This window comes from Phaenicophaeus curvirostris, chromosome 28 (genome assembly GCF_032191515.1).
Source record: "Phaenicophaeus curvirostris isolate KB17595 chromosome 28, BPBGC_Pcur_1.0, whole genome shotgun sequence".
In the NCBI taxonomy this organism is placed as follows: Eukaryota; Metazoa; Chordata; class Aves; order Cuculiformes; family Cuculidae; genus Phaenicophaeus; species Phaenicophaeus curvirostris.
The window spans coordinates 6,852,865-6,880,583 of NC_091419.1; the positions used below are offsets into that span (position 1 = coordinate 6,852,865).

Genomic DNA, 27,719 nt, shown 5'->3' on the forward strand with positions numbered 1-27,719 from the left:
AGAACAGTTCCGGGAGAGGCAGGGCAGGGGGTTTGGGGTCAATCCCTGCGGTTTCCTTCTTTCCTAACATCCAACCTAACCCTCCCCTGGCTCCTCCCTGCCTTTCCCTCGGGTCCCATCGTTGGTCACCAGGGAGAAGAGCTGAGCGCCTGCTCCTTTTCCTGTGAAGAAGCAGTAAACTGCTATGAGGTCCCCCCCGTCTCCTCCACGCTGAACAGACCAAGTGACTCCAGCTGCTCCTCAGACTTTCCCTCTAGACCCTTCATCAACTTTGTGGCCTCCTGGACACTCTCCAGTAGCTTTAGATCCTTTTTATCCAGAGGCACCCAAAACCGCTCCCAATACATGAGGTGGGGCCGCACCAGAACTTAAAGGAAGTCTGGGAAGAGAGACTTCCCATTTCTGTGCTGCAGAAACACAAAAGAGCAGCATTTCAGCAGGAAAGACCAAAACCCTGGAACATGTGGATAAAACCCACCCGCAGGCTGTGCTCGGGGTGGCCGCGAAGGCCTGACCCCCAGCTGCACAGAGCTGGCACCGGCCCCAGGTCTCGCTTCAGCCGCTGGGCAAGAGGGATAACCAAGAAAGTGTCCAAATATTTTATTCTTCACAAGTTACATGAACCACGTATTACTTTATGAAGCATTTACAAACCTTTTTTTCCTGGGTATTAGCCTTCAGATGCACCTGCTCGCCCTCCCTCCTGGCCTCCTGGCAGGGCCTTTCCCCCCCTTTTCACCCAGGCCCCCCTCCCAACATTAAATGTGACTCCAAGGTTGGTATCAAAGTCCCTAGTCTCAGCCAGTGACATCTGGGGACTTCGCTAAAGCTCCTTGTTCATCCAAGGAACACTGTGGGGAACTCCAGAGGGGCAAAGAGCTGTGGGTCGCTGGCTGCCAGGGCTTTTCCCCTCAAACCACGCATGATCGGCTGAGGAAGAACCACTCCCCAGCAATCCCCAACACGGAACCAGCAGCCACCGTTTCTTACCATCCAGACAGCGTTCTATTCTCTCTACTCTTACCGTTTGCACAACCAGGCTGGTTACTCACATGCACAAAAAGATTTAAAAAAAAAGCAGGAAAAAACCCTTTTAAACACCAAAAAAACATCGTTACCTTCCTTACTGTCCACCCGACGAGTTCACAGATTTGATCACTCTGACAACATAGCCATAATTACTAAACACGAGACAAATTTTGTCAGGACTGGGAAAGAATCCCAAGAAATGCAGTGGGAAGGGCTCGCCAACAGAGCCAGCACAGACGGAACGTCCTGCCTGGTTGTCCCACCTCCCATCGATGCCGGCTTTTAGGGTGACTCCAAATCCCACGTGTTAATGACGCTGGGAATGCTGCTCTGCTACAGACCTGAACGAGAACCGCAGTGAACCTGACCAGACTCTGCTCCTGGCAGCAAGGAGACCCCGAGATCTCCGGTGTTCCAACACCACCGCCTCGGAACAGGCCGGGAAGTGGAACGGGGCAGGATGGGGGTTCGGCAGGATTTGAGCACTTTCCCAAGGTGGCTGGCAGGCAGGGAAGTGAGGACGTCCTGTAGTGAAGAGTGTGTCGTTCTCCAAAAACGGGTTAAAAAAATTCCCATGTAACAAATACCATAGAAATGTAACGGTGTGGTCCGTTCTCCGAGTTTCTGTAGAAAGACTGTGGATGCTGGTTTGTATTCAGCTCGCTGGATCTTCCAGAAGAAAAAAAACCCTAATGGAAAGGCTGACGGGGAGGAGCAGGGATGAAGACCAGGGAATGAAAGCGTGAATCTGTCTTTAACATGCAGGTCATAGGAAGGATTTTGTTTTTCCATTAATTTTTTCCCCTTCTTGGACACTTCCAACTCAAGAAATGGCAACACGCACATGGCTTCCAGTTTTTAAAGCAAAGGACATCACTCCCACCGAGTGCGCTGTGGAGACGGGAACACAAAGACATTTGCAAATTCAGTTTTTGGGAAACCCAAGTATCTTTTTAACCACCGTGAGCAGCAGGGTGAGAAAACTCATTCTCAGTCACACAGAGTGCGAGGAGAGTTGTTATTCCCCACTCCTCGGGGCTGAGTTGATGCAGAGAACTCAGCCCGTGCGGATAGGAGGCACCAATTGTGAAACTAAGGCACAAGACAGACGCTGTAGGCAAGGAGAATCATAGAACTATTAAGGCTGGAAAAGGCCTCCACCAGGGCTTCACCACTCTGCCAGTAAAGAAATTTTTCCTGATATCCAACCCAAATCTCCCCTGGTGCAACTTGAGGCCATTTTCTCTCATCCTATCGCTTGTTACTTGGGAGCAGAGCCAGACCTCTGTCTGGCTCCAACCTCCTTTCCAGGAGCTGAAGAGGGTGATGAGGTCTCCCCTCAGCCTCCTTCTCTTCAGACAAAACAGTCCCAGGTCCCTCAGCCGCTCCCACAACCCGTGGGGCTCCAGACTCTTCCCCAGCTCCGAACACAAATACCTGAATTCCCACTCAGTCAGGCGCGACCCAGCAGCGCTGCCAGCCACAACCTCACCTGGAGCGCTCATTCCTGCTGATCTTCGTTACTGGCACTTGGAGTTCGACTCCTGATCTGGCTCCGTAGCTGCTCTATTAGTTCAGGATTCTGCTGCTGCATCTGCTGAGCAAACTGCTGGCCCCTGAGGGGGAACGGACAAAGCCCCATTAGTGCTCCCACACCGTGCCAGGAGATTCCCTACAGCCAACCACCCAACCTGTGCTCCGTCTCCAAGTGGCTTCACAATCCAAGTACTTCACCCAACCCTTAAACCTCCCTCGAGGGCTAAACAAAGACTGTACTTCTGTTCGGAAAGACCCCAAATCCGTTTGTTGACCCGGACAATGGGAACACCCAGCTCTACTCACGCTTGTATGAGGCTGGCGAGATCATTCGTGGAGGGACTGGTGCCCGCTGCTCCCATGGCATTGTGGCCACCAGAGATCATCCCGGACATGCTGTGGGAATGAGAATCATTGCTCAGAGCAGGAAAAAATACACGGAAACTGGTTCATGCTGGGAAGGGAGCATCAGCACCCTTCCCACATGGACCATGACATTATCTGCAAGGGAATCTCCTGCAATAACTTTTTGTACTCAACTGCAGAAGATTAGCTATAATCTTGAACTGCACAAGGCATAGAAATCGTTAAAACGGTGTCAGCTCTTGTGCTCCCAGAGATTCCCCTTCGTGGGCACACCCTGTGTGATGGTTATTGAAATAAAACGCTGCCCTTCCTTGCATGAGCTCTTTGCTCGCTCTGCTTCAAATGAGACCTCCTGACAGGACAGCCTGAAAACCCATCCCCTCACAGTGAACAGCCTGGAACAACAAGACTCACTAATTGTATGACCTTATATTATCTAAGCGTCTCACAAAACTTCTTAATTGACCCTCACAACCCTGCAACACGAAGAATGGTGATATTTTCATTCTGAGATGATGAAATCCCATCTCCAGGTCACATAAATACTGTGCAGCAGAGCCAGACCGAGCCCAAGCTTCCCAAAACCCAATTTCAGCGCCATGGTCTACCCTGCCTCCTTCCTGCAAACGTTTGTACTGAGATCTCTCTCCAGCACAGCCCACAAGCAGTCGCGATATCCGCTATCTCAGGCAGCTGGGCTGGCTTCAAGGCCACCCTCCCTACTTCTGGCCCAAGCATCCTCTCCCTCCCACTGACTGCAAGTGCCAAACACGCACAGAGCCTCAAACAAGCGATTGAAAGAGGAAATATAAGATGGGATCAAACTTACAGCTGCTGTACTTGTGGATTGTTCATTAGGTTAGAGGCCTATTTAAAGAGAGGAGAAAAAAATGACACCCTAGTCAGAAATGACTGGTAGATAGGCAGATGCTGTGCCATTCAACAACAAACAAAGTGAAGGCAGAAATACTTGGAAACAGATCAATAGGACAAAAATAGCCACAAGAAGCACACTGCAGCACAGGAGACAAGGCTGGTAATGCAGAGCAGGCCTGTGGGTGAAGGAGAAGCCTGTGGGTGTCACTGTCTCTTTGTTTGACCTTAATGAAATACAGGCACAGTTTCCTTGCAGAGACACCAAAACCAAGAAGTGACATGAAAACAAATCTGCTGGAGAGGCAGAGGAGCTCCCCAGGCCGTGTACCCACACATCCTGCCCCGAACAGACCGATGCACAGACCAGAAACAGCCTGGCTGTGATCCGTGCCCAAATTTACCATACTCATGAAGCCGGGGTTGTTCAGCAAGCCAGCTAAATCAAATCCTCCTGGACCTCCAGTCTGCAAGAATAAATAAACCACAGGCAGATGATTACATCCTCTCACTTCCTGATGCACATTACAATGAACATCAATACTTCACTCCTGATGTTATTGGAATCCGGCCGTTAAATCATGACAGAGGGAAGGGGCTCTGTCTGTGCCCTTTCTGTAAATCCGAGTTGCAGCCGGCCTCGGGGGATTCTGCTCTCCACAGAGTCAAAGAGCCAATGTCAGCATTACAGGATTTACTGATCCCTCTCACCAGCTGAGCCACATCAGCCGCGTCCAGCTGTAACCCACAATGACTGTTAAATGCCTCTGCTCTGTCACCTTTGCACTGGAGAAGCCTTCAGGAAACTAAAATCCCCTTCAAAAGGACAAACTAATATTCCTGCAGGGAGCATGAGCTTTCTGGCTAGGAAGCCTCCAGGCTTCTTAAAGAAAACTTTATTAGAGAGAAGCACCGTGTAAAAAAAGCCCTTCTGGTATTGCTACCAGCTCACTGGGAAAAACAGAGTGATGGATTCTAGCAGCAGTGACTTTATTCAAGCAAGGTGCTTAAGGCAAAGCTTTCAAGAAACTCCTTTCTCATCAGTCTCGTTTTTCAACTCTTTCAAACAAGCCCAAGGTGACCCTGAAGATACATCCCCCTCCCTGGATTCCAGTGGGGATGTTCAGAGCAAGATTCATTAACCACCTTCCCTCCACCCGTTCCAAACACAATCTCGGACACCAAGGCTCTGCCAGGCAGCGCTTGCAGCAAAGCACCTTCCTTCTGACCATACCCACACATCACAAGCAGGAGTTTCAGAACTTACTGGGCTAGGAGTCTCCTTCATTTTCTGTTCGGCTATTTTAAGGTTGGATTTGTATGTGTCATTGTCTGGATCCAGCTCCAGGGCTTTTTTGTAGTAAACGACAGCTTCTGTGTGTTTATTTAAACTGGAGAGGGCCAAGCTATTAAAGTGGGAATGAAACAAAAAGGTCAGAGTTCGACAAGCGCTCACAGTTTGCGTCCATCCCCGCAGAGGTGGAACACCAGGTATTTTCACACGGCATTCCAGGGTGGAACACCACTGGTGTTATCACTGCCACCAGGAACTAGGAGATTAATATCCTGGCACAAGCAGCCTGCTCTTACTTACCCCATTCTGCCATAAGCTTTGCTGTAGTTTGGATCGATGCCTATAGCTCTTTCACAGTCTCTCACTGCTCCAGCGTAATTCCCTAGTTTACTGTACGCAGCAGCTCTGGTGGGAATGAGATGTATGGGAAACACTCATCAGCTTGGATACGCTGACCAAGGTCACCCCGTCCCCTCTCCCTTGTCTCCTGCTGTGCAAAGCAAAGCCAAGTGTGAACCTGACACAAATCCAGGCTCTGCCCAAGCGAGCAGGCTGCTTCCCAAACACCCAGCTCCACATCTCGCTCCTACCCCTCCTTATGGACCTTCCAAGAGGAGCCCAAGGATTTAGGGAGGCACCCCAGTATCACACTTGCTAGTTCAGACAATCTCTGCTTCCCTTATGCCTTGATTTTGACCGTAATGACCATTCCGTCCATCTCCCTCACTCCACATAGGATGGAAAGTTGGATTTGAAGCCATAATATGCTCACAGAATCACAGAATTATTTCAGTTGGAAAAGACTTCTAAGATCATCAAGTCCAACCACGTGCTTAGCTAAAAGCACGACTGCAGTTCCTTGCCCCAGGAACACCTCACACCGTCGTTAGCACGTGAGTGGAGACGTCTTCCCTGTAGCCAGCTGTAGGCATGTACTCACGATAAGCAGGTAACTAAAACAAATCCTAATTCAAGGTCTGTTGTATTAAACAATTGTCTTCCCACCAGCTTTCAAACACTTTTGCTTCAAACTGAAACATCAGAAATGCACTTGCATACCCGATTCTGTGCACACTGTTCTGCTCGATAATGAGCCTTCAACTGGCCTCACTCCTTTGTTTTTATTACCAACACTGCCTCTCGAACCTGGGCTCTGTCTCATTTAAGAGTTAATTGCAGGAAAGCAGATAACATTTCTTGGCAACCTTCTATCTCCTCAAATGCCTAATAGAGTTTGTTTCCACACCCACATCCTATCTAGAGACACCAGGGCACAGAGCTGGCAGGAGGCACAGGAAAGTGTCTCACTATGAACTGAATAAAACCCACACAAGGAGCAGGCAGCAGAACAAGCAGCCTACACAATCGTAACAAGGGGATTTTGACCATTCAGGAGTCTTGTATCTAAGCAGTAAGAACAAAAACAAAGGTGTACAAGGATAGAGAGACAGAGATAACAAGTACCTGTTGCAGAAATACACAGCATTAGATGGATTTAACTCTATTGCTTTCCCATAGAAAGACACAGCAGCTTCAAAGTTTTCTGCTTTCATTTGTTCATTTCCTAAAGAGATGGTGGAAAGGCTCATTAATGAGTGAAAATCAGGGATACGGAAAAACACCAGCCCTGAATCTATGTTCTACCTAGAAAAAACAATCGCTTGCAACTTTTGCTGGTGAATCAAAGCACTCGCAAGCATGAGGTGCTCAGCAGTGAGGCAGGGGACCTGCACCTTGATGATTCCAGGTTGCCCGATCCAAAAGCTCCCTCAGCTCTGCTCCCACACTGGGTGCTCCGGAGGGCTCCCCAACGCAGGACCGTGTCCTGAATAGCTCTGCCGTGCATGGACTTAGAGAAAGCTCTCCATGTGCCTCGGCAGCAATCGCACTTGTGCCTGGCAGAGGGAAGGCAACACGCGGAGGAGGGCTCAGCAGGAAAGATGCCCTGTTCAGCACAGCACAAGCTTCTTTAGATGCAGAAGAAAAAGCTGACCCAGCTGCCTATCTCAGCTCCATAGCCATGAAATCCTGCCAACCTACACGTGCTCCTGGAGCAAGAGCAGAGAAACAAGCAGATATTCCCCATTCTACGCACTCCCCACATGCCGAGTGAATTAAGCTTCCCTCTCCATTATCATCTAAACCTCGTTACACGCCAGCTCCAGAGGAGGTTACCTTCAGTCTTGAGTCTTTCAGCTTCAGCTATGTCATCTTCAGAGGGGGTGACAGGCTCCGAATTTGTTCTGATGTGTTCAGGCTCCTTACAGGGAAAGGAAAAAGGCTGCGATAAGCATTCCCGCTGAGATGCACCACACCTCCCCCTTCCCAAGCGCCGGCTCCTCAATCCCTACCCGTTTCACTCCCACACGTCTGCAAGGGGGCACCATCGCCGCAGAAAACACGCTGAGCTCATTGCTTTGGCTGCTTAAATGGAAACTCAGGATATGTTTTAGGGTGCTTGCTCACCTTTCCTACAGCAGCTTCAAATATTTCAGGGAGGGTCTGGGACACAGCAAGGCCTTGGTCTTCCAGCGAGACCCCAAAAGCTGTCTCCAGGCACTGGATGGCCACTGGATGAGAAGAGACAGGGAATCAGCTTTCCCCATACTGTCTATATACTCAGCCCTCTCCCACAGCACAAGCTTCTAACTGTTGAAAAGGTAAAACCTCACAAGCCCACATATTTCCACACTCCAAACTTGATATTTGGGCCATACTCTAAAATTTTGTTGAAACCTCAGAGCTTGGCAAACCTTGGCTCTGGAGCTCAAGATCCTGAACTGAATCAGTCCCAACTCCCAGCCCCTCAGACAACTCCTGAGCAGGCACTGGGGTAGAGATTAATCCAGATGAGGCTTTGTTAGCGTTAGGGTGGCACTGAGCACGGAGAGCTCGGCATGGTTCACTGCCAGAGTGGCCACACAGGGATGTACAGACACCAAGCCACCTGCTCCTGGTTGGGATGCTGCTCAGCATCAGAGGGGAAGCTCAGTGACAGAGTTCAGCTTTACAAAACCCTCCGGCCACATTTTACAGGCCAAAAGCAGCAGGAATAAACTCCTTCCGTGCTCTCTCCATTCCTGCCTCGCCCAGGAAGGCGCCTATCATGCTGCAGATGTGCCTGCGCTCTCTACCATGAGACAAACGTACAGGCCAAAGGCCAAAGCGTAAGCTCCTTAAGTGGATCTTTTAAGATCTGTGTGCTCTCACAATCAGTGAAGCCCCCGAAAATGCCGGAATAAAAGCTCCAGGGCATCCTGTGGGAAAGCATTTTGATGGCAGAATGGGAAAGACACTCTGCAAGTATAATACTACAGCCATACGACGACAGCGTTCTCAGTTCACACCACACTATGAGTCTGCTGGCTTCCCCACATTGAAGATAAAACTTCTAAGTCACAAACCCAGGGTCACGGAGGCTTCTGATCCCAGGTCCATCTCTTCCTCAGGCTAATCTACTTTTGAAAGAGATAACGAGCACTCAGCTAAGCCATCAGCATCCCTGACGCCATGGATTCCTCTCCAGGAAGGCAAATTAATTTCAGATCTTAAGCAACATTCAATATCAGAAACAGCCCAGCCAAACAAGAGACAGAGGAAACCAAGCACCCAAACTCTCCCAAGTGCAGGGCTGATAAATCCAGGTGCAGGAACAGGGAGGCGTGTACAGCCACCCACCTTCCAAACTCTCCTGAGCATCTGGAGACAGCCCCCCGTTCTGGAGCTGGTCATGGAGGAACTGGATGACGGCGTAGGCAAGGCGCTTCTGGTCTGCCATCGCCTCCTTTCAGCTTCTTGCAACCTCAAAACAGTCTGTAGGGAAAGAAGTTTTATGATGTGATAGAGAAGAAGGCAAAGAGCTTTTTCTGCTGCTCTCCCCTGACATGAAAAGTGGAGGGGTAAGGGAGTTGTTCTAGACAACCCATGGCCTCCAGAGCCTTCGTTAACCTATCTGCTGTAACCATGAGCCTTCAGCAGGAACCCTCGAGGCCTCAGTGACCCCTCTGTGCACTGCACAGCCCAGTCCTGCCCCACAAGGCTCCTGCCAAGGAAACAAGCTGAAGGTACCACAGGTACTTAGGCTACCACAGCACCTCTGGCTGAGCAGGAACTGACACAGGGAGCACTGAGGAATCACTGCTAAAGACCCGCAGCCTCTGCCTCCACAGCACAACCTGACTCAGACAGAACCACAGGTTGAAGCAATCGGAAAACCATTCAGGGCAATTTAACAGAGAAACTCAAGCTGTTTAAACTCAACCTCTGTGAAGGAGAGCCCTGCAGAGCCCAGCTGACCCCATCCACTGAGAAACTCTAACGATCCCAACCACACAACAGCCACAGCGCTGGGTGCCTGTGCCGGGCTCCCAGCCCAGAGCCCACAGCCTGTTCCCGACCTGCAGGTCAGGCACCTGCCATCACCCGCAGGGCCAGAGCCCCAACAGCAGCCCAGGCTGCAGCTTCAAAGGGCACAGTGAGCCCCAGGCCAGTGGCTCGCACGCTGGGAGGGGACGGTGACCACGACACTGCTCCCCACGAGGGGATGGCAGTACCTAGCCGGGCCCAGAGAGAGACCACAGCCCTGGGGGTCAGGAGCACAGTCCCAGGCCTAGTGCAGACAGCCCCGGGCTCAGGCCACAGACCTACCCCAGCCCCCTGGACCGGCCTAGAGAGAGACCGTGGTCCCCAGGAGAGCCCCCGGCCTCAAGACCAGGCTCCAAGAGCCCCCCAGCACCAGAGGCCCCCCTACCACAGGGCCCCCCCTACCACAGGGCCCCCCCTACCACAGGGCCCCACAGCGCGGCCCCAAGGCCCCCCAAGGGCCCCCCCCAGGCACGGCCCCAGGGCAGAACGGCCCCAGGCCCCGACCCAGAACCCAGAGACCAGGCCTCAGGCCCCAAGCCCCGACCCAGAACCGAGAGACCAGGCCTCAGGCCCCTCGGGTCCCGGCCCCGCTCACCGGCCCCACTCGCTCCCGGGCGGGCTCCGTTCTGCGCATGCGCCTCGCGCCGGCCCCGCCCCCGCCCTCCCGGGCGGGGGCGGGGCCTGCGCGACGCGCATGCGCAAAGGGAAACCCCGCCCACCCTCGCGCAGGCGCGGGGGCTTCGGCGCATGCGCAACACGGAAGCCGGAAGCGCCGTTGTCGCTCCGCCCCGGTTTTACCATAGAGAGGGGCGGGAGGCTCGGGCTGTGCCGCTGCTGCCGGGCCTGCGGCCCCGCCGAGGCCGGTCCCGGAGCGGGGATGGAGCTGCGCGTGTGCGAGCAGCCGGTTGGCCCGCTCGGGCGTCGTTGGAGCGACGGGAAGTGGGGGCTGCGGCCCGGTCCTCCACGCTCCCGGCATCCCTTGTTGCGGCCGCTCCGTCTGCCCGTCCGTGTCTATGGTTGGGGCACATGGTCCGTGCGGGCGGGGTCGTCCCGGCCTTGGGAGCAGCGCGGGGTCCCGGCATGGTCCCCCCCACGGGTACCGGCACCGGGGAGGCGCGGGGGGGAGGCCCAGGGGGTGCTGGGGGCGGGGGGGGGACCCGGGGTTTGGAGGGCACCGTGCTGGAAACGGGTTGCCCTGAGCAGGGGGGGAGCCTCGGGCCTGGAGGGGGTTAGGGCCGGGCTGGAGGGGGCTGGGGGCAACCGGGCCCGGTGGGAGGTGACCCTGCTTATAGTAGGAGGTGGGACTGGGTGGGCTTCAAGGTCCCTTCCATGCCCGACTATTCCATGGTTCTAAGCCGGCCACGAGCCCGCGCTGGGTCCTGGTGGCCAAGAAGCCAAGGGGATCCTAGGGTGCGTGGAGGGGAGCGTGGGGAGCAGGTGAGGGGCGTTCTCCTCCTGCTCTGCTCTGCCCATCCCAGTCCTGTGTCCAACTCGGGCTCCCCAGGTCCACAAAGACCAGGAAGGACTGGAGGGAGTCCAATGGAGAGCATGGAGATGGGGCTGGAGCCTCTTAGGAGGAGAGACTGGGAGCCCTGGGTCTGTTCAGCCTGGAGAGGAGCAGGCTGAGAGCGGATCCCACCAATGCTGATCCGTATCCGAAGGGAGGGGGCTGGACTCTCCTGAGTGGTGCCCAGTGACAGCACAAGGGGCACCGGGCACAAACTGGAGCTTGGGAAGTTCTACCTGGACGTGAGGAGATACTTCTTTCCTGTGTGGGTGCCGGAGCACCAGAACTGGCTCCCTAGGAAGGTGTGGAGTCTCCTCCTCTGGAGAAATCCAAACCCGCCTGGACGAGCTCCAAAGGGCCCTTCCAGCCCTGACTGTTCTGGGATTCTGTAAACACTACCTGGGAAATAATCCAACTGCTCGTTGCTGCCAGCTCCCTGAGGAACGAACCCAGTTGCCCTTGGTGTGGTTTCTCTGCTGGGTCTCTCCTTTAAGTAGTGTTATTGAGCTTCAGCCGTAGAGCTCAGGTTTCTTTCCAGCCCGTGTGGGAGCAGCCCTCACAGGTCGTTTCCTCCCCGCATTCCCAGGTAACGTTGTGGACAGCCAGTCCCCCCGGCGCTTGGCAAACCAGCTGAGATGGGACCTGACGGCCGAGCAGATCGAAGCCATGGCCACCGAGCTGACAGAGAGGACCAAACTCATCTACGACCGGGTGGGCTCTCAGGAGCAGGGCGAGGTGTCCTACGAGAACACTCTCAAGGCCCTGGCCGATGTGGAAGTGGAATATACAGGTATGTACACCGAGAGGGAGTGCCGGTTTTCTGGAAGTCAGCCTGGTGTGGTTAAGATTTCATTGTTTGTGCTCTGTGCTGTTTTCTCTGCGCTCCCTCAGCACCGTGGGGTTTGTTCCCAGTTAATAGTTATCCCAGTAGCTGTAAGTACAAAGAACACAGCAGATTTGGAACAGAAGAGTGAGTCCAAACCAAGGACGGTGCTCTGGTGGCGCCTCTGCTTTGGCAGCAGAATGGTCTGCAGGAGGTTTTCCAGGTCGTCTCATGCTTTTGTGTGTCAGGGTGCGTTAGTAGAAACAAACTGCATCAGCAGAAAGGATTCAGATGATTTGAGGAGTCTTTAGCTCCTTTATAACCACCCCAAAGGCAGCAATCGAATGCGTCTCTGCGTGCCTTGTTTAAACACTGCTGTCGGTTTGGGGTTTATATATGAAGTAACATGACACGATGGCATCGTGCTGGCAGGAGGCGTGGGCTGTGGTGTCTCTCCAGCTCGTTATTTACAGTGGAGGAGTGGCCGTGTCACGCAGCCTCCTCCTGTCCCTCCTCATGGTTTTGTTGACTGTGAAGAAGAAGCGGGAGTCCTGGTGGGCATCAAGCTGATCATGAGCCAGGAATATCCCTCCTGGCCAAGAAGCCAAAGGGATCCTGGGGTGTGTGGAGAAGAGTGCGGGGAGCAGGCAAGGAGGGTTCTCCTTCCCCTCCTCTCTGCCCCAGGGAGGCCCCATCCCTGTCCTGTGTCCCAGCCCTAGAAAGACCAGGGATGACTGGAGAGAACCCAGTGGAGGGCACGGAGATGAGGAGAGGCTGGGAGCCCTGGCAAGAGCCCAGTGGAGGGAATGGAGATGAGGGGGGTCTGGAGCATCCAGAGGGCCCTTCCGACCCCACCACTCTGGGATTTGTGTGTGAGGTGGCTCCGCAAAGCAGAATCCAGCCTGCTAGCCTCCTCTGTTTTCTCCTATTTCTTTTTCCACAAATAAGAGGAAAAGTCCTTACTAAGCAGGGGTGGTGTTCACCTCAGCAGAACCATCAGCACTTTCCCTGGGCCACAGGGAGTAGCTGCCTGCTCACCTTCTGCTGGGTGGAGAGTTCTGGTGTCTCGAGGGCAGACAAGTCCAGATGGACTTGTGTTATCTGAGGCTTTGCAGTGATTTTGGTAGAGAATGTTCTCCCTGAAATGGAAATGACATCAGGACAGAGCACAGCTGGGATGTGGTGGCTTTGGAGGAGCGTCTGTTGTAGAGGTGTGTTGCTTTTAGCCTAGAAAGGAGACACAGCAATGCTGCACGTGTGTCTCCCAACGTGGAAGTCCTGTGATTCTTGAAACTGTAGCTGGGTCAAAGGTGTTGGGAATCCCACAGGGATGAAATCTGTGTGAGTTTGGTGAGAAAGAGGGATTGTAGTAGGAGAGCAGTGGACGGATGTGCTCAGCGGTGAGGAAGGGGTGAACGGCTGCTGCTCAGCTCTGGGTTTGTCTGACTGCCGCGGCCTGTGTAGGCGCCAGGGCCGTCAAACTGGCTCCCGGTTAACACAGACTCTCTGTCTGCACTCCCACTCATGAGCAGCTCTGGGACATGAAGCCATTGCCTTCACTGCAATCCCTTCTCTATCTTTCCAGTCCGTCGGAACATGCTGGACTTCCCCCAGCACGTCTCTCCTTGCAAAGACATCCGTGCGGCGAGCACTGAAGCTGACAAGAAGCTCTCAGAGTTCGATGTGGAGATGAGCATGAGGCAGGACGTGTACCAGAGGATTGTCTGGCTCCAGGTGTGTGTTGGGGAGGTTGCTCTGTCAGTGATAACGCTGGAGTGGGGCACTGAAACCTCCTGGAATCACAACAGACCCTTTTCCCTTGTCCCAGAACTTAGAATTGAATGATAAAGCCACTTGGGTGAGACCTTAGGGCAGCTTCTAGTACTGAAAGGGGCTCCAGGAAAGCTGGGGAGGGGCTCCTGATCAGGGAGGGCATAAAGGCAAGATGTTTAAAGCACTTTGGCAGGAAGTAATGCACCAAACCAAAGCTTTCTTGTGGGATGTTTCCCTCTGCTTCTGGGTCACTGGTGTTGCAATAACCCCTAACTCCTACAGGAACTGGCTCTCCACAACACCTGGTCCTGAGGTTCCTGTGCTCATGGGTTTTGTTTTACAGGAGAAAGCAGAGAGCGCTTCACTGAAGCCTGAAGCAAAGAGATATCTAGAGAGGCTGATCAAATTGGGTAAAAGAAACGGCCTGCATCTCCCCGAGGAAACGCAGGAGGTGAGGTTATGGAGCTTAAAGTGAGCACGCACAGAGGAGGCCTTGCCAGGCTAACGGGATTGTGCAGCTTTAGAGCTGCAGCTCAGGCTCCTGAATTTTTCACCTGATTCATGTGACTTGGGGGTGTTGGGTGATCTTTTTGTGCTCCTCTTTTTCTTTCCGTTGGATGGGGATGACTTCTCAAAGTGGAGTTGATGCTGGGGGGCTCCCAACAGGCTGGAATCACAGAGCCAGAGGAGAAGGAGTGCCTGGTCTCCACATGTGGAAGGGGCTGCTTGGAGCTGGGGTCAGGATGAGCAGGCTGGGAGCTGCACTGCTCAGGGTCTCTTATCACGGGCCAGTGAAGGAGCTCCAAGTTGGGTTAAAAATAGAAGAGAAGGTAAAGTGAAATAAGGGAGGTTGTTGCTTCAACACTTGCAGCTCCCAAGCGGGCAGAAGCCAGCTGGAACCTTGCTGAGGTGGCTGCTTTCCTACCAGGTGTGATCAAAGGGAGCCTGTTCCAAGCTGAGAGCTCAGCGCCTGCACGCAGTTAATTCTGCAGCGTTGTGTTTGAATGAAAGCCAAGGGCAGAGCTGGGCGGCTTGGCAGGCAGGCTGCCGGCTGGAGGTGGTGAACGGTGCTGTTTGACTTCCCCCCTTGGACTGACTTTTCTCTCTTCATCTCTATTTTAAAGAAAATCAAAGCTATTAAGAAAAAGCTGAGCGTCCTTTGCATAGATTTCAACAAGAACCTCAATGAGGACACCACCTTCTTGCCCTTCTCAAGGGAGGAGCTAGGTATGGAGTGCTCGGGCTGTATTTCTCTGCTAGTGTGGTCCTGAGTGCCTGTGTTCCTCTGGCCAAGGAGAAAGAGCTTGTTCCTGTTCCCAGTCCCAGAAGTGGTGTTTCTGGAGAGGCTGGGCTTCTCCATCAATCCTGTCTGCTCTTTTCTCAGGAGGGCTCCCTGAGGACTTCCTGAACTCCCTGGAGAAGGCAGAGGATGGCAAGCTGAAAGTCACTTTGAAATACCCGCACTATTTCCCTCTCCTGAAGAAGTGCTATGTGCCCGAGACAAGGAGGAAGGTGGAAGAAATGTTCAACTCCAGGTGCAAAGAGGTAGGTGGGCCTCGCTGCAAGCTCTGCCAGATGGGATGCACAGGGTCACATCTGAGATTTGTGTTTCTTCCCACACTGGGGCTTGTGCTTCCTTTCTCACCTGCGTACCCAACTTCACTCTGTGTCTGACTCTGCCTTGCAGGAGAACTGCTTGATCCTCAAGGAGCTCGTGGACTTGCGGGCACAGAAAGCCAGTCTCCTGGGCTTCAACACGCACGCAGACTTTGTGCTGGAGATGAACATGGCTAAAAGCAGCAAGACGGTGGCAACGTTCCTGGGTACGGCGCTTGGCTGTGGAGGGGAAGGGCAGGGACGCGTGCCAGGCCGGCTGTGCTGCTCTCAGACCTGAGCACTCATCATGCTTGCCTTGTTTTTCCTAGATGAGCTGGCCCAGAAGCTGAAACCCCTCGGGGAGAAGGAACGGGCTGTGATCCTGGACCTGAAAAAGAAAGAGTGCGAGAAGCGTGGGCTGGAGTTTGACAACCGCATCAATGCCTGGGACATGCGCTACTACATGAACCAGGTGGAGGAGACCAAGTACAGCGTGGACCAGAACCTGCTGAAGGAGTACTTCCCCATGCAGGTGGTCACCACGGGCCTACTGGCCATCTACCAGGAGCTGCTGGGCCTCACCTTCCACCTGGAGGAGAAGGCTCAGGTCTGGCACGAGGATGTCCAGCTCTACACGGTGAAGGACGCCTCCTCTGGGGAGACCATTGGCAAATTCTACCTGGACCTGTACCCAAGGTGAGGCCCTGGGCCAGGTGAAGAGGGGGAGGAGGGCTGGGGTGGCAGGAGCAGAGCCTGCCGCGCACCTCTGGAAGAGGAGAGGCTGTCCTGCTGGCACAGGGAGCAGTGTGTTCTGGGACAGGGCTGTCACAGCATTAAGATTGAGAAAGACCTCTAAGCTCATCCAGTCCAACTGCCAGCTCAGCTCCACCATTCCTACTAAACCATGTCCCAAAGTGCCACATCTGCATGTGTTTTGAACCCTTACAGGAATGGGGATTCCACCATTGCCCTTGGCAGCCTCTGCTAGTGCCTGAGAACCATTTCAGTGAAGAAATTTTTTTTTTAATATCCAGTCTAAACCGACCCTGGTGCAACTTGAAGCCATTTTCTCTTGTCCTATCACGTGTTACCTGGGAGCAGAACCTGAGCCCTGCCTGCCTCCCTGCCCTCCAGCAGATCAACGCTCCCACCCAATTTGGTATCAGATGCAAACTGATGGAGGGAGCACTCGATCCCTGTATCCAGATCATGGCTAAAGAGATTAAACAGAACCGGTCCTAGTGCTGAGCACTGTCCCAGGAGCTCAGGGTTGGTGTGAATTCCAGCGTCCCCAGCGCTTTGCTCTCAGCAGAATCACACTGCCCTGCGTTTTCACTCGTGGCTGGCCGCGTAACATCCACGTAACAGTCTCTTCCTCTTGGCTTAGGGAAGGGAAATACGGGCACGCAGCCTGCTTCGGCCTGCAGCCGGGCTGCCTCTTGCCAGACTCCAGCCGGCAAATCTCGGTGGCTGCCATGGTGGCCAACTTCACCAAGCCCACACCGGACGCGCCTTCCCTGCTGCAGCATGATGAAGTGGAGACCTACTTCCATGAATTTGGGCACGTCATGCACCAGCTCTGCTCTCAGGTGAGGATGCGCTGGACTGCCGGGGGTGGATCGGTTACCTTTCCTCCTGTCGTGCTCTCCTACAGGGTTAAATGATCCCTGGTCTGAGCTTACCGTGTCTCCTAGGCGGAATTTGCCATGTTCAGTGGGACACACGTGGAGCGGGACTTTGTTGAGGCGCCGTCGCAGATGCTGGAGAACTGGGTGTGGGAGAAGGAGCCGCTGCTGCGCATGTCCAGGCACTACAAAACTGGAAGCCCCATCCCTGATGAGCTACTGGAGAAACTCATTAAATCCCGGCAGGCAAACACAGGTGGGTCCCTGTGGAGGGAAGAGCGAGAAGGGGAGTGAGGGCAGAGCCTTACCATGGTGTTCCCTGCATGTGGGGAGGGGAAGGGGAACCCAGGTGACCTGGCTGGGAAAGGAAAGGCCTTGTCTTGCTCCTTGTGAGAACTGAGAGGATTAGAGACGAAGGAACCACATCTGCCTGCTGGTCAGGTGTTGGCATGGAGAGAACTATGGGAGCCCCCCAGCCTTCTCTGGCTCGGAGAGAAGAACCCAGCCTCGGAGACCTTCCTGCCTGCAGGAAGAAGCTCAGTTTGTTTCCTTTCTTCTGGGAACAGGGCTCTTTAACCTGCGTCAGATTGTCCTGGCCAAGGTGGACCAGGCGCTGCACACCCAGACGAAGGCTGATCCTGTGGAGGTGTTTGCCCGGCTGTGTGAGGAGGTGCTGGGTGTCCCTGCCACCCCAGGTACGTGGGGACTGGGCATCCCACTGTCTTTCCAGGCTTGGCCTGGAAAGGTTGGGCTCTAGTTAAGGCTCGGGCTTCAGGATGGCTCAGTGGGGATGGTTTCTGCTGGCTCAAGGGAAAAGAGGGCTGAAATCATACAAGAACAGCTGGAAAGTTCTTCCCTGTTTCCCCTGGGCTTGCAAACAAGCTGACCCGGTGCCTGCTCCGACACATTTACAGCACAGAGGTTTTTTTACCGTGCTGTGAGCAGTTCCAGCAGCCTTTCCTGTTAACGCCCCTTCCCTTCCTTTGTTGCAAAGGTACGAACATGCCCGCTACTTTTGGCCACTTGGCCGGAGGCTACGATGCCCAGTACTACGGCTACCTCTGGAGCGAAGTGTACTCCATGGATATGTTCCACACGCGCTTCAAGCAGGAGGGAATCATGAACTGTAAGGTAAGGAGAACGTCCTGGTCAGCCGGGATCTCAGCAGGGGCTGCAGCATGAGTGGGTGTCCGACGCCTCCCCGTACCTCTCCCCTTGCAGGTGGGCATGGATTACAGGAATTGCATCCTGCATCCTGGTGGATCTGTGGATGCTTTCGACATGTTGAGGAAGTTCCTGGGCCGCGAGCCCAAGCAGGACGCCTTCCTGGCCAGCAAAGGACTGAAGGTGGAGAGCAACTCGCTGCCTTCAGCCTGCTGAGAAACTGCTCCAGCCCCGCTGAGTTGAGACAGCTCCTTTGCCTCCTCCACCCCAGTCCTCAGGCTGAACAATTCCCATTTCTTCTGTCCCCAAACACATCCTGGGCCACTCCCGGGCTGGAGCTGTTCCTCCAAGGTCCTGCTCCAAGCTCGCCCTGGGCTTCAGGAGCCAGGTTCAGCTCTGGTCTGCGGTGGCAGCTCTTCCAAGGAGTTGGAATCACCTTTGTCACCGCCCACCGGGGAAGGGGCTGTCGGTGGCCCACACAAATTGGCTGAACTTTGAACCTAATTGCTGCTCGAGGGTGAGTTTTGGCCTCGTTTATAGCTGGGGAGGAGGGTGAGAGGAGTTGCCGTGTTTGAATCATTGTTTTAAAATCCCTTCTTTTTGAGAAACGAGACTTCCCAAGGAGGCTTCCCACTGGGCTCAGCTTCTTTTGTGCCCTGGGGCAGACTCGCTGTTCAGAGCACAAAACAAGCAGCTTGAGCAGCTGTGCTGGGAGTCATTCTCTTCCCGTCTTTAGGCAGCTGGCAGCTGTGGAATAAAGACGGGGAGATTCCAGAGCTTACAACTTATTGCATTTACTGGAACATCCTGCCCTGAGCCCCTCGGATGTCCCTGCCTGGGAGAGGAGGTGGGGAAGTCGGGAGGCTGAGACAGTGCAGCTTTGCCTGCGCTCCCTGAGACAAGGGATTTGTGGAGCGTAGCCTGACCACCACACGCTGCCAGGCGTCCTTGGGAGGCTGTGGTTTCCCCCAGGCCATCTCAGAGCTGCTGGGACCCCTCTGAGGGCAGCTGATGCCTTCTGGGCTCGGGTTGGTGCTCTTGTTGTCACCTCTAAGCTAGGGTGGGACAGGGGAGGGCTGTGGAAAAATATAAGGCGGACAGCTTCAAACAACACGGATGCCGGGGATAAAAATATCAAGCGGGCTTTGTGCCAGGCCTTGGGCTCTGGGTGCGGCACCGAGCGGGGGGACAGCAGCCAGCCCTTTGCCCAGCCTTGGGAGCAGCTCGGCTGTGCCACCGGCCCCCCCGGCACTGCCCCTGTCCCCAAGAGCCCCGAACCTGCTGTCAGCGCCCAGCGTGCCTCTCCGCTCGCCGCTGTGTTGCTGTTCCTCCCGGGCAGGCGGGACGGCAGCGCGGCCGATGCGTGTGGAGCTGCGGGTCAGAGCTGCTGGAGGGGAGTGCCGACCCCAAGGGCAAAGGCCCATTTTGGGTTTTGCTCGTGTAGGAATCGCGTGTGGGCTGGGAAGGGATTTTAGCAGTGAGCGCGCAGGGAGGCTGCGTTCTCAGAACCAAAGGGCTGTGGAGAGGAGCCATGAGCTCCCGCCGGCGTGAGGGGTTTGTGGCAATGGGATATGGGGAGCAGATCTCATTTTCTGGTGTCCCACTCCACCTCCAGCCTTGGTTTCTCTGCCTGACACCATGTGAGGGCTGCGGGATCGCTCTCTGCAGCTTTTCCACAGTCTGAGCAGAGGGAGGGTGCTGGTGAGAGGCCGAGCGCCCGCGCTGGCACCCACTGCCCCAGCCAGGGCAGCACCTGGGAGCTGCCGTCCCTCCCCAGGGTCACCCAGCTCCCCACGCTGCGCTGTTCCCTTTGCTTCTCTTCTCCTTTGGCCCGTGTCACCGCAGTGGTTCTGGCTTCTGTCGCCGCAGCCGCAGATAAGAGCGTTGGAAGAAACCTTGTCCCAAGTGCAGACAAAGTTGTTGCTCTCACCTCCCTCCCCCAGACCTCCCTGGTGCCGGGGGAAGGCTGGTGACACCCCTGTCACCAGTCCCCTCGTGTGCTGACGTGTGGCGTAAGCAGCAGAGTGGCTCCTTGGTGCTCGCTGGGGCCACGATGAGCATCTTTTTTTGAGCCCACCCTCTGTTTTTAGGCATGGTGAGTGTCCCGCGTGCCAGCAGTGTGGGGCTGGGTGCTCTCGAGTTGACGCTGTGGGTGTTTTTAGCGTCGTGTTTTACTGAACTTTCAGGGTTTTCTTGCAGACTTCTTCTCTCAAGGGTGGGGGAAAAGTGAAGCTGAACAGGGAAACCAGGCACTTCCCTCCCTTCCCAGGCCCCACATAACCGTCCTTCCCTCCCTCACGTAACCCCTGCGGCCAGGCTGAGCAGGGGACCTGGTGCTGCTCTAAGCGCTGCCGTTCCCTGATCCCGGGGAGCAACACTGGGCTCTGTAGAGTTGCATCTTCTCCCACCAGCATCTCATCCCCATCCCATCCAAAGCTGGTGGGGAAAGGGAAGATCCTGTTTGGGTTTGGGTTTTTCTTTCCTGTTCACCTTCGCGAGGACAAACTGGTCCTTGTGAGCCATTTGTAATGGTCACCTCCCACCCTGCTTGTTTCAGTGACTGGATTTTAGACGGTTCCTAACACTAATAAAGGTTTTCCTAAGCGGATGTTTGCGTGGCTGGGGTCCTGCCAAGGAAGCTGCTCCGTTGCTGAGGAGTGAGGGTGAACCCTCACAGGGCCATCCTCTCCGCAGCGCGGTGGCCGATCCCCGCAGCAGCCCGCACAGGGGCACGTGTCCCAAGAAGACGGGCACCGAGTGGCAGGCGCGGGGCGGCAGCGTGTCCGGTGTGAAGCCCTGCGGAGCGAGAGGCACTGACTCCCTCCATCCCGCTCCGTCCCTAGGGGCTGTGGGCCCCCCCACCCGCCCCCCACCTGGGTGAAGAAGCCGTGATCCAGCACACCCTCCAGGCTGGGCCGCGCTGCGGGCTCGGGGGCCAGCAGGCGGGCGATGAGGGCTCGCGCTTGGGGCGAGAGGTGCGGGGACGGTGGGTACCGCGCTGCCCGGATGCGCCGGTACAGCTCCTGCCTCTCAGCCGCCTCGAACGGGGGGCTCCCCGTCAGCGCCGTGTACCTGGGGGGGTCCGGCTGCTCAGGGGGGCTGGGAGCTCCCGCTCCCCTCGTCCCCCACCCTGGGTCCCCGCTTACACGGCGCAGCCCAGCGCCCAGATGTCGGAGGGCACCCCGTGTCCCTTGCGGTCCAGCACCTCCGGGGCCAGGTGGCCGGGCGTCCCGCAGAGCGCCCTGCGGAGCGGAACAGGATGAGTCCCCAGCCCGGTGGCAGCATCCCCGGCGGTGCCACCAACCCCACTCACCCCCAGCGCCGGCCGCCCGCTGCCTCGCGCCTCGCTAGCCCCAGGTCCCCGATCTTCACAACCATCCTCTCCGTCACCAAGAAGTTACCTGTGGAGGGAGATGAGCCCGAGCGCGTTCCCCTCCCGCCCCACCTGTGCCCCACGCACTCAGCTTCAGGTCCCGGTGGACGATTCCTTGGCCGTGGAGGTAGCGCAGCCCCGAGATGATCTGCTGCAGGTAGTATCGCACCTCCGGCTCCGTCAGCCTCCCGCGGGCTCGCAGGATGTGGGCGAGGGACTGGGGGTGCAGCGAGGCGCCCGATCAGAGCCCAGCGGACCCCCAGCATGGGGATGCTCCGTTTTCGGGTGCTGGCGCTGGCTCACCCTCCGGCTGCAGAGCTCCAGCAGCAGGTAGACGTGGCTGCGGTCGGTGAAGTGCCCGTGGAGGCGGACGATGTGCCGATGGCGCAGGCGGCTCTGCAGCTCCCGCTCCCGCTCCACCTGCCTCGATGTGAGCCCCACAGCCCCCCGGGGAGCCCTCTGGATCTGGGGACCCCCCCACCCCAAGGAGCCCTCTGGATCTGGGGAGCCCCGGCACGCAGCTGTGGGGAGGTGGGACCCCCCCAACTCCAAGGAACCCTCTGGGTCTGGGGACCCCCAGCACCCCAAGGAGCCCTCTGGGTCTGGGGGTCCCCAGCACGCACCCATGGGGAGATGGGGATGGAAAGTCCCTCCCGGGGAGCCCTCTGGATCTGGGGACCCCCCCACCCCAAGGAGCCCTCTGGATCTGGGGAGCCCTGGCATGCAGCTGTGGGGAGGTGGGACCCCCCCTACCCCAAGGAACCCTCTGGATTTGGGGACCCCCAGCCCACACCCATGGGGAGATGGGGATGGGACCCCCCATCATGCAGCCGTGGGGAGACAGGGATGGAAAGCCACCCTGGGGAACCCTCTAGATCTGGGGATCTCCATCGGGCACCCCTGGGAGGATGCGGATGGGAGCCCATGGGCATCGTCCCCCCCTCCCTGGGGTCTCCGTGTGGCCCCCAGACTCACCCTCTCGGCGATGCCCACCGTGGCGAGCTGGGCTCGAGCGATGACCTTGGCCGCGTAGACCCTGCCCGTGGCCAGCTCCATCAGCTGGAAGCAGCGCCCGAAGGTGCCCTGCGAGGATGATCCCAGGGGAATGAGCAGCCCAGCACCCTGGGGCGAGGGACGAGGGCAGAAGGGGGTCCCGGGTGTGCCCCTTCCCCAAGTCCAAGCAGCCCAGGACCCCACTGGAGCTGCCCCCAGGCATCTCCCCGCTGCCTCAGTTTCCCCTTTGCCGTGGGGGATGTGGTGGGTGCCCCTCGGAGCGGGACACCTCGGGGACACCCCGTGAGGGGACGCTGACCGGGCTGAGGGGCTGTTTTGGGGTGCAGGAATGGGGGTGATCGGGGTGAGAGGAGGGGGATTCACCTCTCCCAGGAGCCGTCCCCGCTTGTAGAGCGTCCCGCTCCCCGCATCAGCGATGTAGCACCCCAGCACCTCATCCCTCTTGCCCCCTCGCTCCATCCCGCTGGACATCCCGAGGGACACCCACGCTGTTAACCCCTTCAGCTCTGGGGTGGGGGATACGTGTGTCCATCCGTCCATCCCCAACAAATCTTGCTGCATCCACCAAGCTCTAAATAGGGATCCTTGGTGGGATCAAACCCCTCCAACTCAGCTTCAAGAGGTACCAGGGGGTCCTTGATCAAGATGAAACTGGGTGGGAAGATCTTGTTTGCCTCTTTCCTTCTGCAACTGGGGCTGGAGGGGGTCCAGGGGGGTCGCGGATGCTGCGAACGCAGCATCCGCGACCCCCCTGGACCCCCTCCAGCCCCATTTACTCTCCGTTTTCCGGGCCCTGAAGAGTTAACGGGCGGCTGGGGAGGGCTGGGCGCACCTTTGGGGCTGGATATTAATAACGCAGGGGAGGGACGGGAGGCGAAGGAGGGGGGGGAAGCCTCGCCCGGCCCCCCCCGAGCTGCGCAGGCGATGCCCGATCGTCCCGGGTCCCCGCAGCCACCGCCGGGACGGAGCCACCGAGGGGCTGCATGGCCTGGTGGGGGTCTCCGAGAGGTCCCGTTCCCCACGGGGGACCCCACGGTGCTGGGTAAGATCCTAATTTCGGTTTAAAAACCTCGCGGACTCCCAAGGAATCCACCCTGCCCTCCCTGGGATCTTGCTCCCGCGGGGAAACTGAGGCACGCGGAGTTTGCGCCCCTTTCTGGGCATCTCCCACCCCTCGCTGGGTTCCGGATCACTCTGAAACGATGGCATCGTGACCCCTTCTCCCCCCAATATTCCCTGCTGGGCTCACCCGGGTGTCTGGGACCGCGGGGTGGCCGCTCGCGACCCCCCAGTCCCCATGGTGGGAGGAAAATGGATCAGCTGGAGGATTCCCCGACGCGGGGCTGTGACCCCACCACCCTTGCACCCCCCTGCGCCCCTGGGTTGAGGGGCTGGCGTGCTGGAAATTTGGGATCGGGGAGCTTCCCAGCGCCCCCCACCCTTCTCACCCCCCGGCGGGGACGGATCCGGATCACGGAGCGACGCCGAGTCCCACCCGCGGTGCAGGTCTGGTCGTGTCCCAGCAGGCTGCGATCCCGTCTCCGCGGGGCCGCGGGCACATGGGCGCGACGCGGTGGCCCCGCTCGGCGTCGCCTGCTCGGTGTCACCCACACCCCCTCGCCGGGGTCCCCGCGGGGTGCACGGTGGTGACCCCCCAGCAGTGCTGGTGGCACCGATGCCGGGATGGGGGTCACCCCGCTGCCACCCCAGCTCCTTGGGGACAATGGGGCTGCCCCCTCTTGTCACCGATGCTGGGATTTGGGTCACCCCGCTGCCACCCTGGTCCTTGGGGACGATGGGGCTGTCCCCCCTTGGCACCGATGCCGGGATGGGGGTCACCCCACTGCCACCCCAGTCCCCAGATGGGGTTCAGTGCTCTCTGCTCCCACAGGTGCCGCCGGCGGCTGCTGCTGCTCCTGGCCTGGCTCAGCCTGGGCTGCGGCGCTGGCTCTGCACAGGTGAGGGGTTCGGGGTGCCCGGCAGCACCCCCGAGCTGCTCCACCCCAGCCTGGCCACCCACCGTCACCTTCCTCTACGCAGGATCCATCCCTGGGGACACAGACGGGGGTCCCCGAGCCCCCAGCTGCTGCTCGGCCCCGCTGGCAGCCGGTTTGGGGCGCCTGGGGACCCTGGGGACCCTGGAGCTCCTGTTCCAGCTCCTGCGGGGATGGAGTCGCCGTGCGCACCCGGAGGTGCCCGCGGTGAGTGGGGTCGGGGTGGCGTGGACCCCTTGCGGCTTCCCCACCAGCCCCACAGCCCCCGACACGGCTCGCCCGCTGCCCCCGCGCGTCTCCCCGCACCCAAACTTCAGCCTGGGTTTGAGGAGAAGGGTCTGGGGGCACAGGGGGAGCTGGACCCTGGGGTGCAGCAGGATGCAGCCCCATGAGGGGCATTGCGGTCCCTGCGCCCCCAAGCTCAGCGGAGCCTCCGTCCCCCGCGACGGGGCGATGCCCCCGCGGGATGCGGGGCGCGGGCAGGGTCCTCGCGGGGTGCCACGTGCCGGCCTCACGGCGCTGACGCCGCGGCCACAGGTCCGCCGAGGAGGAGCCGTGCCCGGGCGACGCGCGGCAGTACCGGCTCTGCCAGCTCCAGGTGAGCCTCGCGAGGGACACGGTGCCGGGGCGGCCAACCCCAGCGCCAGCCCCGGGGTCCCATCGTGCCGCTCCCCCAGGGCTGCCCCGGCGGCTCCGTGCCCTTCCGGGCCATGCAGTGCTCCCTCTACGACAACAAACCCGTCCCGGGCACCGCGGCGCGGCACCGCTGGGTGCCCTTCCATGGAGGTGAGACCAGGGGTGGCGCGTGGCGGCTCCGGGGGCACCGGGGGTCGCGTCTGCCACCGGCGTCACCCCCTTCCCTCCCTGCCCGGCTCCCGCAGCACCCAACGTCTGCGACCTCAACTGCTTGGCCGTGGGGCACAACTTCTACTACAGCTTCGGCCGCGTGCTGGACGGCACCCGCTGCGGCCCCGGCTCCCCCGACTTCTGCATCAACGGGCGCTGCCTGGTGGGTGTGCGCGGGGCTGGGACCCCCAGGAACCCTCGGAACCCCCGGGACCCCCTGAGCCCCAGCCTTGAGGCTGTATCCTGGTTTCCGCAGAGCGTGGGCTGTGACGGGATCCTGGGCTCGGGCGCGCGCCCCGACGCCTGCGGCCAGTGCGGTGGCGGCTACGACACGTGTCTCTTCGTGCACCGGCTCTTCCAGGGCACGGACCCCTCCTCCGGTGAATGAACCATTGCCCCGGCCCCCTCCATGGGTGAATGCTTTGGCTCTTGGCTCCCCTGATCTCCCGTCCCCCATCTGCACCCCTGAGGCTTTGCCAGGGTCCCCATTGCCCTGTCCCCTTGCCACCTGCCCTGTCGCTGCTGGGGCATCGCCCCTGATCCCTTCGTGTCCCCACCACATGGGGACAGGGACAGTGGGCTCGGAGAAGACACCTCACTGGGGCAATTTTTGCCTCATGGTAGAGGATTTCGCCCCGTCCCCCTCGTCCCTGCCCCCCCTGCCCTGACTGTCCCCCCTGCCAGGTTATTTTGGGTACATGAACGTGACCAAGATCCCGGCTGGGGCCACTCAGATCAAGGTGACGGACAAGAGCCGCAACTACCTGGGTAGGAGGCGTCCTGACTGTGCCCCAGTCCATCCCAGTCCCAGTCAGCCCCAGTCCATCCCAGTCTCAGCCCCAGTTTTTCCCAGTCCATCCCAGCCCCAGTCCATCCCAGCCGGTGCCAGCTGGTGGCTCCCGTGGGTGCGTCGGGGCTGGGGGTGCCCATGCCGAGCCGGCGGTTCCCCTGCCCTGAAGCTGTTTTGAGAATCGTGGGTTCGCTGAACTCGGGGCGCTTTTCCAGAGGCCGTGGGTTTGGAGAAGGGCTGTGCTGGAGCAGGGGGCCCCGCTGGGACCAGGCTTGGGGCTCGGGGGCAGCTCGCACGCCAGGGTTTGGCTCCAGCTTGGGACCAAAGCCAAGTTCTTACAAGAAAGCAGATTTCTCCCGAGCCCCGAGCGCAGCTCTCGCAGCCCACGCTGCCCTCCCCGCTCCAGGAGAGGCCTCCGGTGGGGACCCAGCATCCTCCCCAGCGCAGCACCAGGGGTCCAGCACCCTGCGGTGCTCGAGCCTCGCCACGCTCCCTCCCGCAGCCCTGATGGCGAGCGACGGGCGCTACGTGCTCAACGGGGACTGGTCGATCGCCTGGCCGGGGCCGTACGAGGCGGCGGGCACGCGGCTGCTCTACGTGCGGGATCCCGACGGCACCGAGAGCCTGGAAGCGCCCGGGCCCACGCGCGAGGATTTGTACCTGATGGTGAGGGGAGGGCGGCGCGGGGCGGGGGGCGCGCGGCCCCCATCGCTGCCCTCGGCTCTGCCCTCCCTGCCCAGGTGCTGCTGCAGGAGCCCAATCCCGGCGTCGAGTACGAGTTCTGGCTGCCCCGCGGGCACCGCCAGCCCAGCCGCGGCGACACCAGCGCCCTGCGGCAGCCCCAGCCCCGCGGGGCCGGCAACCCCCCGCCCCGGCAGCCCCCGCTGACCCCGGCCCGGGCGGGGGGCTCGGCCACGGAGCTGCCGCCCAGGAGCCCCCCCGGCCACGGCGATGGAGCTGCTACAGGTGCCTGATGCCCGCAATCCCCGCTGCCCCCGTGCCCCTGGGCTGTGGGGAGGGTCTGCAGACCTCCAGGGCTTCTCTATGAGTGAGGGACCCTAAAAAGGACCCTTGGACCCCTCAGGAGCCCAGCGCGTCCCCCTCAATGCGCCTCCCACCGCTGTAGGGGGCTTTGGGGGTGCAGCGAGCCCTCTGCCCCCCAGGCTGCTGCAGCTCTCCCCCACAGGGCGATGCGGGAGGTGCCACACGCCCCGCGGACGCTCCCAGCGCATCTGGCACTTCTGCCAGAGCGACTTCGGTGAGACCCGGGGACGGAAAAGGGCTCGGGGCAATGCGGGGGGGGAAAAGCCCAGCGGAGGGTGCCCCATGCTCGCCCCACAGTCTTCCAGGGCCGGATCCTGGCGCGGCGCTCGGTGGGGCAGGAGACGCGCTACGAGGTGGAGGTGATAACTCCGTACCGGCACCGGTTCCCGCTGGTGCGCCGCGAGTACGTGTGGGTGCCCAACACGTGCGGGTGCCCCGCGCTGCGGGAGGGCGGCGAGTACCTGCTCATGGCGCAGCGGCACGTCAACCACGAGCGCACGCTCAACCGCATCCTGCTGCACGACGACGGCTACGCGCGGCCCTGGACGCCCCGCGAGGACCGGCTGGTGCGGGAGGCGGCTCGGCATTGTCCCCAGCCCCGGCCGCCCTGAGCCCCCTGGATCCATCGCCCCGGAGGGGGCGGCTGGTGGGACCCCAGGGCGACCCCCAGGCTGGAAACACCGCGCGCCGGGCCCTTTCCGTGGCCA

General features: G+C 58.6%; 4 protein-coding genes across 6 annotated transcripts; 2 read left to right on the forward strand and 2 right to left on the reverse strand.

Moving 5' to 3' along the window:
- Positions 1-585: 585 nt before the first annotated feature.
- Positions 586-8,942, reverse strand: SGTA (small glutamine rich tetratricopeptide repeat co-chaperone alpha). Of its 2 annotated transcripts, none has more exons than XM_069877866.1 (11): positions 8,777-8,942; positions 7,565-7,668; positions 7,274-7,358; positions 6,563-6,662; positions 5,399-5,503; positions 5,072-5,210; positions 4,209-4,271; positions 3,761-3,798; positions 2,872-2,961; positions 2,522-2,645; positions 586-1,920 (listed from the first exon to the last, which is right to left on the reverse strand). In XM_069877866.1, exons 1-10 carry the CDS (start codon positions 8,874-8,876, stop codon positions 2,531-2,533), a joined length of 939 nt encoding a protein of 312 aa, XP_069733967.1. In that variant the 5' UTR covers positions 8,877-8,942; the 3' UTR covers positions 586-1,920; positions 2,522-2,530. The 2 variants fall into 2 exon arrangements, with proteins under 2 accessions (XP_069733967.1, XP_069733968.1); XM_069877867.1 differs by having other exon boundaries at positions 2,517-2,645.
- A 1,529-nt stretch (positions 8,943-10,471) lies between these two features.
- THOP1 (thimet oligopeptidase 1) lies at positions 10,472-19,038 on the forward strand. The gene is made up of 13 exons (XM_069877794.1): positions 10,472-10,559; positions 11,557-11,760; positions 13,379-13,527; positions 13,910-14,017; positions 14,691-14,793; positions 14,951-15,111; positions 15,254-15,389; positions 15,492-15,858; positions 16,550-16,751; positions 16,857-17,043; positions 17,354-17,482; positions 17,782-17,918; positions 18,009-19,038. Exons 1-13 carry the CDS (start codon positions 10,490-10,492, stop codon positions 18,165-18,167), a joined length of 2,112 nt encoding a protein of 703 aa, XP_069733895.1. The 5' UTR covers positions 10,472-10,489; the 3' UTR covers positions 18,168-19,038.
- A 1,466-nt stretch (positions 19,039-20,504) lies between these two features.
- Positions 20,505-22,870, reverse strand: LOC138731685 (inactive serine/threonine-protein kinase PLK5-like). Its single transcript, XM_069877773.1, has 8 exons — positions 22,826-22,870; positions 22,300-22,407; positions 21,628-21,744; positions 21,412-21,541; positions 21,265-21,352; positions 21,098-21,193; positions 20,825-21,023; positions 20,505-20,747 (listed from the first exon to the last, which is right to left on the reverse strand). The coding sequence occupies exons 1-8, from the start codon at positions 22,868-22,870 to the stop codon at positions 20,505-20,507; spliced, it is 1,026 nt and encodes a 341-aa protein (XP_069733874.1).
- Positions 22,871-23,211: 341 nt separating this feature from the next.
- On the forward strand, positions 23,212-27,705 carry ADAMTSL5 (ADAMTS like 5). 2 transcript variants are annotated; one of them, XM_069877953.1, is made up of 12 exons: positions 23,212-23,380; positions 24,230-24,296; positions 24,379-24,539; positions 24,870-24,930; positions 25,010-25,118; positions 25,214-25,341; positions 25,435-25,558; positions 25,863-25,946; positions 26,471-26,634; positions 26,709-26,934; positions 27,053-27,226; positions 27,310-27,705. In XM_069877953.1, the coding sequence occupies exons 1-12, from the start codon at positions 23,322-23,324 to the stop codon at positions 27,621-27,623; spliced, it is 1,671 nt and encodes a 556-aa protein (XP_069734054.1). In that variant the 5' UTR covers positions 23,212-23,321; the 3' UTR covers positions 27,624-27,705. The 2 variants fall into 2 exon arrangements, with proteins under 2 accessions (XP_069734054.1, XP_069734055.1); XM_069877954.1 differs by having other exon boundaries at positions 27,155-27,226.
- Positions 27,706-27,719: the final 14 nt, after the last annotated feature.

What these genes read in the sequence shown, in the direction of transcription:
- SGTA (XM_069877866.1), bottom strand. Translation starts at nt 8,876, where the DNA reads ATGGCAGACCAGAAGCGCCTTGCCTACGCCGTCATCCAGTTCCTCCAT. An exon ending in TTGAAGCTGCTGTAGGAAAG is followed by an intron (nt 7,359 to 7,564) that starts GTGAGCAAGCAC and finishes TTTCCCTGTAAG; the next exon opens with GAGCCTGAACACATCAGAAC. An exon ending in AATCCACAAGTACAGCAGCT is followed by an intron (nt 2,962 to 3,760) that starts GTAAGTTTGATC and finishes TCATTCCCACAG; the next exon opens with CATGTCCGGGATGATCTCTG.
- THOP1 (XM_069877794.1), top strand. Translation starts at nt 10,490, where the DNA reads ATGGTCCGTGCGGGCGGGGTCGTCCCGGCCTTGGGAGCAGCGCGGGGT. An exon ending in TACCTGGACCTGTACCCAAG is followed by an intron (nt 15,859 to 16,549) that starts GTGAGGCCCTGG and finishes CTCTTGGCTTAG; the next exon opens with GGAAGGGAAATACGGGCACG. An exon ending in AGGGAATCATGAACTGTAAG is followed by an intron (nt 17,919 to 18,008) that starts GTAAGGAGAACG and finishes CTCCCCTTGCAG; the next exon opens with GTGGGCATGGATTACAGGAA.
- ADAMTSL5 (XM_069877953.1), top strand. Translation starts at nt 23,322, where the DNA reads ATGGCCTGGTGGGGGTCTCCGAGAGGTCCCGTTCCCCACGGGGGACCC. An exon ending in GCGAGGATTTGTACCTGATG is followed by an intron (nt 26,635 to 26,708) that starts GTGAGGGGAGGG and finishes CTCCCTGCCCAG; the next exon opens with GTGCTGCTGCAGGAGCCCAA. An exon ending in CGGCGATGGAGCTGCTACAG is followed by an intron (nt 26,935 to 27,052) that starts GTGCCTGATGCC and finishes TGGACCCCTCAG; the next exon opens with GAGCCCAGCGCGTCCCCCTC.
- LOC138731685 (XM_069877773.1), bottom strand. Translation starts at nt 22,870, where the DNA reads ATGGACACACGTATCCCCCACCCCAGAGCTGAAGGGGTTAACAGC. An exon ending in TGGAGCTCTGCAGCCGGAGG is followed by an intron (nt 21,542 to 21,627) that starts GTGAGCCAGCGC and finishes CTGCACCCCCAG; the next exon opens with TCCCTCGCCCACATCCTGCG. An exon ending in ATCACGGCTTCTTCACCCAG is followed by an intron (nt 20,748 to 20,824) that starts GTGGGGGGCGGG and finishes CTCGCTCCGCAG; the next exon opens with GGCTTCACACCGGACACGCT.